This window comes from Bactrocera neohumeralis, chromosome 5 (genome assembly GCF_024586455.1).
Source record: "Bactrocera neohumeralis isolate Rockhampton chromosome 5, APGP_CSIRO_Bneo_wtdbg2-racon-allhic-juicebox.fasta_v2, whole genome shotgun sequence".
Lineage (NCBI taxonomy): Eukaryota > Metazoa > Arthropoda > Insecta > Diptera > Tephritidae > Bactrocera > Bactrocera neohumeralis.
The window spans coordinates 21,607,257-21,622,993 of NC_065922.1; the positions used below are offsets into that span (position 1 = coordinate 21,607,257).

General features: G+C 38.2%; 1 protein-coding gene across 5 annotated transcripts in view; it reads right to left on the bottom strand.

Annotated features, from left to right (window-relative positions):
• The window catches only part of LOC126759700 (guanine nucleotide-releasing factor 2), a 54,385-nt gene that overhangs the window by 16,879 nt on the left and 21,769 nt on the right, over positions 1 to 15,737 (bottom strand). For 3 of the 5 annotated variants that reach the window (XM_050474723.1, XM_050474721.1, XM_050474719.1), the window contains exon 1: positions 338 to 1,641. The exons of the other annotated variants lie outside the window; for them this stretch is intronic. In XM_050474723.1, coding sequence (XP_050330680.1) covers positions 338 to 512 — 175 coding nt within the window. In that variant the 5' untranslated portion in view covers positions 513 to 1,641. Of the gene's footprint in view, positions 1 to 337; positions 1,642 to 15,737 lie in introns of those variants that run through there. 5 annotated transcript variants of the gene reach the window in all.

Sequence of the window (15,737 nt, forward strand, 5' to 3'; positions counted from 1 at the left end):
GGACTATGCAGAAAGATGAATATGGCTAAATCGACTCAGCTCGTAACGCAGGTCGTTTATAGGGTATCTGGTGTTTCCGGGTCTTAAAAGCTTTGTGACAAGTTTAATATACACTATCCACAGTATAAATATTTCCAAAAAATAAATTGTTTCGTGAATATAAAAAAATTCTGGATAATATTGAAAAGTGAAACCGGCTAAACAAGCACAACCACTTCTAAATTTGTACATGTACCCGGAAAGCCGAAGTATTTGACACATTCCAAAACACTTTTTTGCAACTTAAACCGCACAGACACCAGCAAACCATAAACAGAACACCCCAACTTGTACTTACACTGAATGACATTCTTCACGACCACACGCGGTCGATAGGGCGTATAAAAAAATTTTGGCGATTTCAATTTGCGCCTCTGGTAAAGTTTCATGCCACGATCCAATGAGTACGAGATAACATGTTGGCTCTCGGCATATGAACAATCGCTGACGAACGACTCATCGAAGTGCGGCATTGCATAACAAACGGTTTGCGGCAGCAGCGATGTAATAAACCATAAATGATTGCCGCCACTAAGATGTAATTAGTGCTTATATAGATGCGTGTGTGTGTGTGTATGAAAGACGTTTATAAACACAGTCACAAACAACAAATATCAGGAAGCTGACAAGCACCGAAAATTTTGGAAAGCCTTAGGCAAAGTCGCAACAGCAGCACCAAACGCAACAAAAACTAATTTAGCCAATACGTAAGCCTGTGTACGCGTGTGTATGTGTATGTGAGTATGTCTGTAAACAAAGTCTGGTTAAAATTTAGGTTGAGTGGCCCATTTGTGAAAATGGTGAAGTTGCATTGGCACGACGTTGACGCGAAATGCCTGTGACTGGCTGCTGCTGCCTCCGCTATGGCCGCAGCCAACAAGACTGCAACGCTGATGCTGCGCTAATTTGCTTTGAGCTAATGTTAAATAATTAAGTTAACACGCTCGCTGGTTGACGCTGCCAGCTGGTTGGGTGGCGGGCTCGTTGGCTGAGTGGCTGGCTGGCTGGCTGACTTGACTTGGTTTGGCTTGGTCGGGCTTTTGTTTTTTTTTTGCCTGTTGGCGTTGCTTTTGTTTCAACACCGCTGCTGCTGTCGTCGTCGTCGTCGTGGTTCGCTGCTGATGAGATTTGAGGTAATTAGCAACACGTTATCATTGAGGCTAAGGCGAGCAGACGGCAACTGTTGCTTTGATGCGTTTACTAGCGCTTAGTTATGCGCTGCTTTGGTATGGGGTCACACTTTTTTCGTACGACAAACACTTTGCACAGCTTCACAGAACTCAAAAAACTTTTGCAACTCGTCTATGCATATATTATATTATATTTCAAGAATATTTCACTGCCAGACAGACACTTCGCGCACAATTCGCTTAGGTTCTTGCCATTTTTGGTTGGTCTTTTGTTCAAGCGCTGCGATGCACTGCTTTTGTTCACGACACCAAATAGACAATGCGCGACAACGAGACAATGAGATAACAAGGCAATCAGATACTGCAAATATATGGATACGTGTAACTTTGCAAATAAATACGAGCACTCGTCGTTGACATCGTCGAAATCGTACGTTCCGTTCCGTAAGTTGGTGTTGTTCGTGTGATGCCGCGTTGCGCGTGCTTGGCGGTGTGTTACCTTCAAGTTAGGAAGCGCACTGAGCTATGAAAGCCACGGCTGGCGGCTGTTAGCCATCCGACAGTCGATAAGAGACGAAGACGGATATGCGAAATACTATATGCTGCTGACTACAAATAACGTGGCGAGAGGCAAGCACAACAAACACACAACAACAAGAGGCCAACAGCTCGGCAGTCAGTCAAGAGTGAACCTGCTAGACAGCCAACAGGCCTTACGTGAGCAGTCAGGCGGTCAATCAGCGCTGGTGCGCCACTTTGCTTTTGTCAACAGCTGCGCTAGCTTTCTGCTGGGCCTGCTCAGCAGCCAGTGGTCATCGTCGACAAGAGCGACGCAGCAGCTCTCTATGTCGAATAGAAATAAATATCAACAAAAGTATTGCGCGCGCCCATATAAACAAAACGTAAATAAAATAGCATCAACTACAGAAATAACAACACAAGCGAAATATAGGGAGTACTTAATCAATGCGAAACCGAATGGTCTCTCTAGTCTTCCAAACTAGATATTAAAATAAAAGATTATTCAATAATTTGGAATTAAGTTCGTGAAATAATTTTGATATATCAGTAATATTGTTTATTGAATGTTTTACTATGTTCAATGCTATATGAATCCCAAAAATACTGGCTAAAACCTTACCGGACGACTGTAGTGTTTTTTCGGGCTTTTTTAACGTTATTCTGTGGGAAGAAAACCTGTAGAATCTGTACTAACGGATTATTTTTGTTCATTTAGATTCCTGGTCTTCACATATGTATGTATGTATATACTAGTATTTTGTTTTCAGTTCCCCTTCGATTCAACACTTATCCCTCATTTGATTTGATCTATACTGCTATAGCCCTTTTATAATATTTCTCTAGGTCAACTATGTTAATTGTTTGTTCGATCCTCACTCTCATAGTTTTGCGTTTCGTAAATATAAAATTCCAACGAGGGCAGTGAAATTTATACTCCTATTATGTATAGCTACTAGTATGAGTTTAGTAACGCAAAAACGCAAAATAATGAATCTTGTTAATACTTTTAGGCTTACTGAGACCAGTGACCATACGTAATACGAAAGGCTGATAAAATTTCACAAATTGCCTTACATAATATGGGCGTTAAGTTAATGTGTGGGTGGCGTCCGAAGGTAACGGGTTTCATCATGGAAAGATATACCAAGAGAGATCCAACAATGAGACGAAATTTTTAAAATTTACGACCGAAATTCGGAGTCGTGGTCTCAACTTTAAAAGCGCCCCGTCCAATTTATGATCGTCATATCAACAATTCCACGTTTAGTGAAAAAATTTAAATCCACAGGCACAGTACAAAATGTTTCCCGTATCAGTGAGACAAAGAAGTGCCTGTAGTCTCGATATAATTTCTGCCGCTAGGGAATCAATTGAGTGTTATCTCACGAAATGGCCCAGTCAATTGGCCGCCTCGGTAGTGCGATTTGACGACTTTATACTATTTCCTATGGGGCTATGTCAAGCTTATGGTCTATGCCAACAAGCCAGCGACGATTGATGAACTTCGTATGAATATTGAACGTGAAATAACAACAGTATTGGCCGATTTATTTTTGAAAACCGTCAAAAATTTGGTTCAGCGTCTGGACTTAATATTAATGTTTAGGATTAGCAGGTAAACTGAAGTGAAGTAGATATTCATCGAAAATACCAACCAACAACCAAGTCATTGCATTGTTTTCTTTCTAATCCAAGTTCATAGTCAGGACCACAGGACTTTTGCTCGGAAGAGGCGATTTAGGGATATAATTAAGGCGAATGAGAGTCATAATTGAGATTATATATAGCCAGCCGAGACTAAATGTTACGTTATTTATAATCATTTGAAAAGTTGACGAAAGTAGAAAAAGGTAGAGTAGGTGTAGATTTTGTATATAGTATATTATTAAAACTTTTTTATAATACACTTTGCTTTGCACTTGTCCCTTTAATGCTGTACCATCATATATTCGCATCAGTGATGCTTTACCAAACAACTTTTGCCAACCCTTGAGCATCATATAGTGTTGGGTATAAAAATGACGCTTCGTGCAGCTACCATTGAGCACGAATCGCCACTACAGCTGTGGGCTGGCACTTGCCATAACATCAATATGTGATTAACAATAAATAGACAATGAGTACACCTCCTCTTTACTCTCGCTCAACGGAGCGTAGCAGTCGGCGAAGCTAAGCAGCGGCGGCAGCAAACACAAAACTTGAATGAAATTTCAATACAAAATACAGGAACAACGAGAATTGTGCATAACAGAAACACACGCAAACTAACAAATGTGCTGCTGTCGAACCACGAAATGAACATAAAATCTTAATAGGAAAATAGGTAAAATAATAGGCAAGAGCAACAAATCGCATACGCGTCTGCCATAGGTGTAAGAAAAAAGTGAATTTCACTTTTTAGCAATTCGTTGGAATACTTGAAAACAACAACAAAAACAATATGTATGTTCCGCATAGAGGCACTGGCCAAAGCAAGAGGAACACGCCATAGCGGACTGCTTGAGTAATCGCGCCAAAAACAAATAGTAGCTGCGGTAAACAGGAAGGACAATGACTTGCTGTCGAAATAAGAGAGTTGTGTTTTATTTTGGTTCGACGTTAATTTGTCAGTTTGGCATGAAAAGGCTTTTGTGTTCAGGCTGTTTTGGAGTTAATGGTGAAATTGAGCTATTTCCCTATATTTTTATTGAACCAGGAAGTAAAATGTTCATAAATACGTTTTTATACAGTTAGGCGCCGTTTTCTCAATGTCTGGATTGCAGTCATCTGTCAGCATAATGTGTTTGGTTTTATCCTTTAAACAAAGTCTTAGGGGGTCCCTGCATCGATTGAGAGTTGTTAGGAGAATCGGAAGGAAAAGAATGTTTAATAAAGAAAGGCAACCGTCATAAAAATGAACTCTTTGGGGAATCACTTGACTTCGATGGATTATTACATTTACACTGAAGAGGAAATGGAGTTGTAAAATTCTTTATTATGTATTTAAAGGATCTACCAACAAGTAGATTATGTTGTGCAGATATTTTTATGCCATTTATGATTTGGATAATAATGAGATATGTCTGTCAAATGACCACAACGGCTTCGTTTGCATATATCCACCTGTTTACGCCAATTTTCAATGACCCGGTGCAACATTTCGGGTATTGAGCGCTGAATGTTGCCTTCAAGCTCCTGGAGCGTTGTTGGGTGATGGCGTAAACTTTTAAATTAACATTCTCCACAGAACATAATCTATAGGTGTATAAGGCGCATGACTTCGGCGACCATTTGACTGGGCCACTGCTAGCAATTTAAGATTCGTCAAACTTTACACGCAATGTTTCCATGTTTAGACGAGAAACATAAAATGGCTTACTTTCTTCTTGGAAATCGAGATCATTAGGGTCGATTTCATCATATTCCGTTGAAAAAGTCGGTCAACATCGGGTTATAACACTCACGCACTCATTTCGAAAGAATAAAAGGCCCTACGATGTCGTCATACCATAATCTGCTTTAAAAGATCTAATTTTACCGATTGCAATTGCGTTTCCAAAATCACACGAGGATTTAAGTCACCCCAATAATGATAATTGTATGTGTTGGCGAAGTCATTAAGCCGGAAATGGATTTTATTTGAGAATATAATTTTTCGATGAACGTGAAATTGTGAATTTTTCGGAGAAAGTGAGTTTGTGTAGAAATCTCGGACAATTTCCAAGCGCAGTCTCGAAGTGAAACGTGACACGATGAAATGGCAAACCTTGCTGAACACACTGACAAAATTTGACACAAATCCGAAAACAAACATGGCCGTAACGAGCTGTCAAAATCACTAACCTAATAACTGAAGCAAAGAGATAAGAGTAGAATTAAATAAAGAAATCGAAGCCGTAAAATTTCGGAGGAATTTATTTTCGGGGTTTTACCACTGTGGAAATCCGTTGTTTCCAGATGTGGCAAAAATTCGAAGCCTCTATACTTCTTTACGAACTCTGAGCAACATCTAACTGATGAGACTAGAGCACCCTGTCGCCGCGTAGCAGAAGAAGAGATTTAAGAGATACAAGACAGCTTGAAAAGTGGTCTGAAAGACTGTGTATTAATGTGCAGCATTATCAAGGTCAGGTTAAACAATAATTCGGTAGACAATGTGTGGACCGGAGACGATGAACCTGGTGCAACTTTAGTTTTCAACATTTTTTTAAAGCGCTTGGGATATGTTCTAAGGAACATTACGATAAAACGATTTTGGAGGGGTCAATTCTTTCAAAGCAGAGTTTTAAGATCGACCAACTCTTTTACTCAAACACACATGAACAGTCCTTTTAAGTTTATCAGCATGTCTTCACTGATTTCGAAACCTCAACTTTCTCCACAGACTTGAAGATTGGAAAGCAACCTTATTGACGCGACACATTTCAGCACATACTAATTGTGCATGCACTTGAAATATACATGCATACACGTGCAAACCATAGTACGTCAACGCTGAATCTTGAAATGAGCAAAACGTGATTTTTGCAATACGCAAAAATAGAGCAAAGAAGCGACAAAGCGCGAAAAAGAAATCCAAAAACCTTACACTAGACATAACTATACACATATAGTATACACACGGTATATAAATATCAGCATGCGGGCACGAAAGAGTTACGTACGTCATGTCTAAACTACAGCTAGGAATTTATGGGACAAAGACGCGACGCCGTGAACGACGGAATGTCAACCTCGTTACATTAAAACATAACAACCGAAGCAAGCAGATAGCAATCGACCAAATATCTAAACGCCAGTCATTCCTAGAGAAGGGAGTAAAGAGCAATTGGCTTTTGTAACCCAAAAACAAAGCGTGAAACCTGGCATGAATGAGCGCAAAGAGAAGGCGAATCGGACATGAGAAGCCTACTGATGACATAAACATAAAAACAGCTTGGCAACGGCAAAGGCGAAGGCGACAGCGGATATGTGGATAAGCTGAATATTTATGTGATTCCATATAAGAAGAGATATTATAGTGTACAGTGGGATGCAGCAATTCGCTTGGATAACTAGCTGACACAGTGAGTAACTAAAAGGTGAAATGCCAGGCATTAAATTTGCTATGAACTTGTTTAAATGAAGACAATAACAATAGCAGTACTTAGTTAGTTCGATCGATAGACCTTATCAAGTTGACAGCGTAGCAAAAGATAAAGTGAAAAAAAATATGCAATTAATTGAAAAACGAAGATAATTCATAATTGAAGTAATTATATTTTCGCAAACATTTGCACAACGTTGCTGTCGCTGTCCATTAGCTGTCGGCATGCCGAATTCCACTATCGTTTTGTAGATACCATGCATTTACCATATAATAAAAACGCTTGAGTTCAAATTCCCGTAGCAAAATTCAACAAAAAATTATAAAAATTGAAATATGTGCAGAGTAGATACATATGTACGCGTTGATGTACATTAGGGTGGTGCAAAATTTTTCCAAACTGCTGTTTTTCCGCTAAAATGAGGAAAATTGAAAAATATTTCGTGAAGATCTTGATCTTGATCTCGATCAGTTTGTATGGCAGCTATATTGTATAGTAGTACGATATCGGAGGTGTCGACAAATGAGCAGCCTCTGATGGAAAAAAACGTGTGTGTGAGGAAATCATTCGGGTATATATGTATATGTAGACGGACAGGTTGAGCTCGTCACTCTGATCATTTATTCATATACATACAATACATACTTTATAGAGTCGCCATCGTTTCTTTCTGGAAGTTAAAATCTTCGTGGCAATCTCAATGTCTCTGTTTAGGGTATAAAAAACTAAAAAAAAAAAATCTAAAACGTCCCAAAACAGCAACAAAAAAGGAAAAATGTGATTTATTCCCCTATTTATTTTTTTAATTATTTTATAATTTTATGATATTAATACTCAGAAGACCTCGAAATACCTCTTTAACAGAATATACAATTATGAACAGACATATTTACTATTGATTTTTGAGTCAACTATAAAGGGTTTATCCGGAAAGTAATAGAACCTGAGTCGATTTAAAAAAATTATTGAACCAATAGTTACAATTCTTTAAAAACTTTCTCCTTCTTCTTCGATGCAACGCTGCCAGCACTACTTCCAAGCATTGAAGGCGTCACGGAAGACATTCTACGGAATAGCCTTGAGAGCCATGAGGTGCATGTTGCTTGGATTCTCTCTGTCGTCTCAAAATTCTTGCTTTTTATCGGCCTTTTCAGCCAAGGAAACAAAAAAAGTCCGAGAGGGCCACATCTGGCCTGTAGGGCGGCTGCCAGCCTTGGTTAGGTAGCTGTTCACAAGAAAGGCGGTGCGAACCTGGGCGTTGTCGTGATGCAACTTCCAACTGGCTGCGATTTCTTGTCGAACCCGATTGATTTGAGTCTCTTGAGGACTTCCACGTAAAACTTGGCGTTGACTGTTTGTCAAAGAGGAACGAATTCATGGTGGACGATGCTTTTTGATGTCTAAAAACACAGTGAGCATCGCTTTTTACTTTGGATTTGCTCATTCTTCCGGTCTTCATCAGCGATCTCTTCCCGGCCCTCCAAAAAGGTCTGGTGCCACCGAAACACACCACTTCTTGCAAAGCAACATCTGGTAAGCCTGCTTAATCATATCAAACGTCTCTGTCGTTAGCTAGGAACGTCCTCTACCGAATCTAGTCGGTGCGCGCACGCTCCGAAGTACAGTCGGTCTTATTACTTTCCGGACAAACCCTGTATACTCGTCAGGCAGTGACAAAAATATCTTAATTTTCGAGAGCGACTTTTGGAATTATCTACTTTTATTTTTATTTATTTATTTTTTTTACCATAGTAAAGCAACAAAACAAAAAAAAATAGCAAAAAAAAGCCACCCTAAAGCGCAGAGCTTACTGAATGGAATACACTCTTGCGCATATACTATATACATATGTACATGGTAATGTATGTAGATTCACGCATGAATATAAAAAAAACAGAGTTTGTAGCAACGGCGCCAACGGCGGGTCCAATCAACTTAAGAAAAAATAAGAATAATAAAAAGTCATATGAAATAATAAAATGCGTCAAACTATTACTACAGACATAAGTACATACATGCATACATAAGTATATGTATGCGTATGTAGGTGCGGCAACACAGCAGCACACCATCGGAATTTGACGTTGTCCGCTACAAGAGTAAAGGCCCACTAAGAGGGGCATGAAAGTGGCAAAAAAAAAATTATAAAAATACAGAATATACAAAAAATAATGTAAATAAAAAATTATATATCTCTATATATAAATATAAAAATATCTCTGATAATAATAATTCCATCGTGGGTGCGATTTATTATTTTATTTGAGCTTGCTATTTTTACATTCCTATAGATATTTTTGTATTCGTATTTTACGCATTCGTTTCTCGTCCGACATTGCACACAGTCGCCGGCACTGAATTAAAACAATAACAAGCGCGAATTGAATAAAGAACAATCGTAGCTTATGAGAAGCTTTCAAAGTAGATTCTGTTTGCCTATCAATCTATATCAATCAAGCGATTATCACTTACAATATAATAGCAGACGAATAGTAAAAGTTCAGGCATTAAAGTAACTTATAATCAAGTCATATGCTCTACCCGAATGGTTGAGTATTGGTGTAATTGTATCGTCTATTGCACATTTTTTATACAAAATTCGTGAGCAAGGCAATTAAGTATTTTTAAGATAAGATAAACGTAAAATCAGGAAGCAGCTTTCTTTAGAATTTAAGCCTAACAAACGATATGATAACTTTATTTTGTGAATTAGAAGTTGCCTAAACATAACATACACTTACGAGGGTGTCTTAGATATTTTGTGAACTGGGGCATTCACAACAGAAAAACAGTTGATTAATTTAGAACAAATTTATTCCATTTTTTCGGATAGGGAAAAACGAGAAGGAACCTATGTAATGTTAATTAAGTGGTGTTGGAATGTGAATATAAGTTTTGTTTTAAAGAAGGATTGTATCTCCAAAGCGAATTGGCCCACTATAGAGTCTGGGTTTGAGAATTGTGTTTAATGCTAAACACCAGAATGGTAAAAATCTAGCTCGTACTGTCTTTAATCGCATTTACCGTCTGATCAAAATTGAACCGGACTGGTCCAAGTAAACTGCGCACACAAACCGAATCGATAAAACTTTGTATTTAAGGTTGGTACAACCTATTTTATGCTCGTGTGTAATTTGATCACCATAGTTTAACGCATTTACTTAAAATTTTGTATTTCCAATAGAATCACAGCTACGGAAGATGGTTAACTTTACAAAGAAGTTCAAAGTTACTCTCGGCGGTAAGACAGAGTGGCCCTATTCCACGCTCAGTTTTACACTGACGGCTCGGAAACAGCGGAAGGCATTAGAGCAGGCATAGCGGAGCCGCATCCCAAACTATCCACCTCAATGGGACGTTTTCCGATCACCTTTCAAGCAAAAGTCTTTGCTATAAGTCGGTGTTCAGAAATCAATCTCCACCGCAACTAGCTTATTGCTATACTTATCGATAGTCAAGCGGCACCAAAGGCGATTTCAGCCTATGAGGTTAAATCGCTTTTAGTAGTGAGTGTATAGGAAGGCTGAAGGCGTCCAAGATAATGGGGCCAGAACCATGAATTGCAGTGAGGTCCCAAACTATAAAGGAGCTGTTCCGCACGGAGGAGAGAGTGGGGAGAGAACAGCATTGACAGCAGGCAGCAGGAATGCGTCATGCCAAACTACATCTGGAACAGTACAACCTTGTAAGGTTTAAGGTAATAATAAAACTCCCCCGAACCAAATTCTGCCTCCTTGTCGCGCTTTATACAGAAGGAAGCACTTGTCCAACATGGTTTTGGTCTCTTGCGCAAACTGCCAGTTCTCCGACATGGAACAGGAAACTCCAGAACACCTGATTCTGGATTGCCCAGCAATTTGCAGAAGCAGACTTAAGGTTCTAGGTTCCATCTACGTGAACAGGGATCACATCACCTCAGTCGCGCCTAGCAGACTCCTGGAATTGATAAGGATGCTGGACCTTTGCGACCGTATGTGATATAGGGGACTATAGGTCGCAATTTTACTATCTATCTATCAGAGAAATAGCAGAGGTTCTTAAAACCTGTTATGAATCGACTCAACAAATTTCGGTTAATGTTTTTGATATGAAGCGTGTCAATGCTAGACTCGTATGAGTGAATCTTTTGTCAAAACGACGACGAGTGAAGGTCGCAAAAGAGAATCATTATTGCTGACGAGACTTATGTCGGTTTAAGAATATGATGTCGAAACTATCCAACGATCTAGCGAAAAAAGCTCCAAAAATTACCTTAAAATCAACAAATTCACATAAAAGCTTTGAAAGCCCGTCTACAGTCCGAGATTCATAACAAGTGTATGGAAAATTGGATTAGACGTTAGAATGCTTGTATTCGCTCAGGAGCCTATTTTGGTTTGCTATGTTTTAATTTTACTCAGTCCGGGTCAAATTTGATTACACAGTATATTATGAAAATTCTAAAAAGTTAGTGTCAAACAGTCTCCCTCAGTTTAAAGTCGCACCAAATGGAGGTTAAATGGAGATTTTTTGTGTTTATCACTATAAAACGTTGCTTACATGCCAGAAGCAAGACATTGTATATTTTTATGATGGAAAATAATCTTTTTATATACTGAGTGGAGAAAACGTTATTTAACCATATAATAACAACTATGAAATTGCTAAAATTGATCCATAAAAACGCCTACTTCTCGGGTAAGTATTAATTGTTACCTTTGTACCGGAAACAACAAAAAATTCTCTATTCAACGCTTCTCTCCATATTAAGAATATTGTAGTTTCCGTCACATTTTTTTGTTAAAAACTTCTTCATATACCTCGGAATAAAAAAATGTATTGAAGTTTACTCCGTCTTTCTCAAAATAGCTTTGCTATAAATGAAAAAGAAAAGCTCAGGTATTCCCCTCTAAGAAGTGTAAATTCCCTGCAGTACGTTTTATTATATATTTTGTGTTGAAAGAGTCTACTTTATTTAGGTCAATATATGTATAAAATGTAAACTTTCATCCGCACTCAACTGCGGCACATAGCAATTGCATAACATAGCACACCATAACGGGTGCCACACCACGCAACTGCACGCACATAGCCAGATATGTACATATGTATGTACATACAAACAACTATGCGTGAACTATATCTTTAATCGAGTTAAATTTATCGCACGCATAATTGGTGAAGACCTATTGAACTTTATGAATTTATATAGACACAAGCAGCCAGCAGCCCACTTGCATCTGCAGCCATCACACACACTTACACACACACGCGTGTTCATCAAGGCATGACATAACTACACGTGTACGTGAGCAGTGGGTTGGTTATGCTTGGGCCTCTTGCAGATGCTTGGAGAAAAAGTGTGAAAACTTCGTTTTAGTTTTTTTGCTTTTAAAATAAATTGAAAGTATTTGTATGTGTGTGGGTATGTATGTATATTATTGAAAATGAATACAATTTACGAGCAATTGAAATAGAATTAAACTAAAAGCGTGTGGAGCGCAAAGCAGTGTAAGAATGTTTGTGGGCATGGGCGTTTTTACGTAGGCCGCCAGCCGTGACACCTCATCACACTTTCCCAGGCTATTTCTATTTTCATTTAACATTGCTCATTGAACTTTCCGTGTGTTCGTCGTCATTGATTTTATTTTAAAGTGCATATTGATTTATTTTTTTTATTTATTTATTAGTTTCCAATTAAAATTTTTAAAATATTATTCATAACTTTTTCCAATATTTTAGAACAAAAATAACTGCAAGTTTAAGGCCTACGCCGGAAATAGAAATAAACCACTGAGTCAATAAATTACGATAAATGAGAAAAATCATCAACAAATATTACAAAAATAATAACAATAAAAACAAGAAAAAAACGTTAACTTCAGCTGCAGCGAAGCTATAATACCCTGCACAGGTTCCTCATTCATAGCGTAAAAGGGTATAAAAAGCAATTTTATCGATTTTGATTGTACGGTTTGTATGACAGCTATATGTTATAGTAGCCCGATTCAAACAAAATGTTCCGAATTTTTAACATTGCCTTTGACACTAATCTATGCCAAATTTCGCGAAGATATTTTAGCAAATAAAAAAGTTGTTCATACAAGAATTTGATGTGGATCGGCCGATTTGTACGACTTCTACATCTTATATTTGTCCGATGGGATCAATATCCCAAACGCGGGACAGTCATGGAGGAAGTGTTGAGTGTGTTGCAGATGTCGTATTGTAAGATTCCCAGCCAATAGAGGCAATGGCCTGTTAAAAGCCCCACAACTAGGGGAGGATAGCCTTACTAAGGGCAAAGAGATCACTAGATGCTTTGCGATCGATCTTGGGCCAAAAGGCTTTTGCGACAGCGCTTGTGCCGATGGTGACCCAGCGCTAGCCAAGCTCCCGCAAAGCCTAGCTATGTAGTAATAGAACAAAAGAGGATTCGGAAGCACCGACCCGCTCCCATTTTGTTGATCGCGATTCTAGGCTCTCTTTCCTTGCTAGCTTATCAGCTTTACATTTTCCTACGATTCCGCTGTGGCCTGGCACCCGCAGCCTTATTACAAAGACACTCGATGCTATTGATAGTGAGGTTAGGCACTCCTTGACTAACCCTGAACGCCGTATCGCCGCCTTACTATCTAAGTAAATGGTAATTTCTATGAAGGAGGCTGCACTTCAGAGCAGTAAATCTACTGCTACCTTAATGGCTGCAATCTCGGCTTGGAAAACACTGAAATAGTTAGGAAGTCTGAAGCTAGAGTTGCTTAGAGCTCCTGACAGTAATTTCAGTAATACCTTTTAAAAAAAATTTTGCCTCATTTCGTAAAGATATCTTGCCAAATCAACAAATTTTTCAAGCAAAAACTTGATTTGGATCGGTCAGTTTGTATTCTATAGTGGTCTGTATGCTATAGTGGTCCGATATCGACGGTTCCGGAAAATGAACAGCTCCTGAAGGAGAAAAGGACGTGTGCAAAATTTGACATCGATAACTCGAAAACCGAAAGCCTAGTTGGCGGATATACAGAGAGATGGGACAGTCTGACTTGGCTCAGGTTGTCACGCTGATCATTTACATACCTACTTTATAGGGTGTTCGAGGTTTCATTTACAAACTTCGTGGCGAACTTAATATACCCTGTTGAGGGTATAAAACTATATGCAGCCAACGCAAATCAGTGACGACAAAAAACGTGCGTTCAATAAATAGAGTGCGACCAACTATGGCGAGTTGTGTTGCAAAAACGCGCAGGCTGACATATTCACTTGCACTTATGCATGTATATACGTGTGTATGTACGCGCTTGAATGCATGCCACATTTGCGCAGCGCCCACGTCACTAATTCGTCTGAGCACTCATCCGCCCCAGCGGTCGCGATGCAACACTGTTGACATAATCGCAATGCGCGCACGCGTGGACGCTCATTTTTTATTGCTATCACTTTTTTTTTTATTTTTATGGCTATGCATGGTTGTCTATATACGCATTTTAAAGCGCATGCAATACTTTTTCTGCTATGCATAAACTATTGCATATTCGATATATACATACATACATATGTGTATGTACATATGTACATATGTTTGTTGTGGAAATAAAAATATTTTTACGCTTGCCTTATAAAGTCAACTAAATTTGTATTCGCCCATAATCAGCAATATTGACGCATACTAATGCAACAGATGGGCAAATAGTAACAACAACAACAATTTCATTACTGCAATACGTCATAGCTGGGCGGCCAGCCAGCACGCGCTGTAACCATTGACGCAATAATTCTTCGACAGCCATCCAAGTTCTCAGGCATTTACATACATATATAAATAAAAATATATACTTATGTATATGAGTATATATGTTGGCGTACGTAGTGGGCATTTCCCTCGTTATGTCGCTCCGTATGCTCTGGGGCCGCCGGCATGCTTTGGCTGATAAAATTATTTATTTTTTTTATCAGAAATTCATGTGTTTGTTGTTGCCAGGCAAAGGAACTTTGCTTTCTGTTCGTCGCATGTGCGTCACTTCTGACAGCGCTTGTGCCAACAAACTCTTTCAAATGAAATTTCCAAATATCCGGCGGATCGTCGACGCAAATATGTGGTTGTAAATAAAGGCGAGCAATAAAAATTATTTACATTATGCGTAATAGTTATTTTTATGCAACATACACACAGGCGGCACGGGCCAGCTTCACGTGTGCTCTAAATATTTATTTATTTTCTTTCTGATTTTCTTTTTATAAAGTATTCAATAACTATTAGAGATATTAAAGAAAATCATCTTTCTTGCATATGATTTTATATTCAGGGATCTATAACCACAAAAAAAGCTGAAAAATCGACATTTACACCATGGTTTGCGTTATAAATTATAAAAAAATTAAAAAAAAAATTTTAAGTATTCATTTCAAATTTTAGTTGTTGCTTCTAAAACTAAAAACTATCGAAATATGCAAAATCTAGAAAATTATTTTTTCCAATTTTTTATACTAGTTTTGACCCTTAGGTTGTTGAAGTAATTATTTGTATGGCAATAAACAGTAAATGCGCCTAAAAATAGGCTAGGTTATTTTCAGAAAAATGTATAGCCTCTACTGCAGATTTCAATTCAAAATTTATTTGAACTAAAATTAGAATTTTTAAATAAATTGTATCAACTGTCACTTTTATTGACTACAACAAAATCAACTGGTTTTACCTCGTTTTTATTTTTTCGAGCATCTCGAGCGATATAGCAATCATTTCTTGGCTTTTCAGATAACAACATTAAAGGGAATGTCAAATCTCGAGAACTGGGTGGGCAGTTAAAGGCAGCTCTTCATGAAAACCGACTTAGACCCAATGTTTGCTGCAGAAAATGAGTAGAATGATAAGCTTTTTCTTTGATTTCTTTGAAAAACTATTTTCCAATTAAAGCTCTGCCGCCAAATTTTTTGTCAGTATTGTACTCAATTTTGTTTTTTTTTTTTTTCTAATCATTTTTTTTAGATGATCAAATATGAC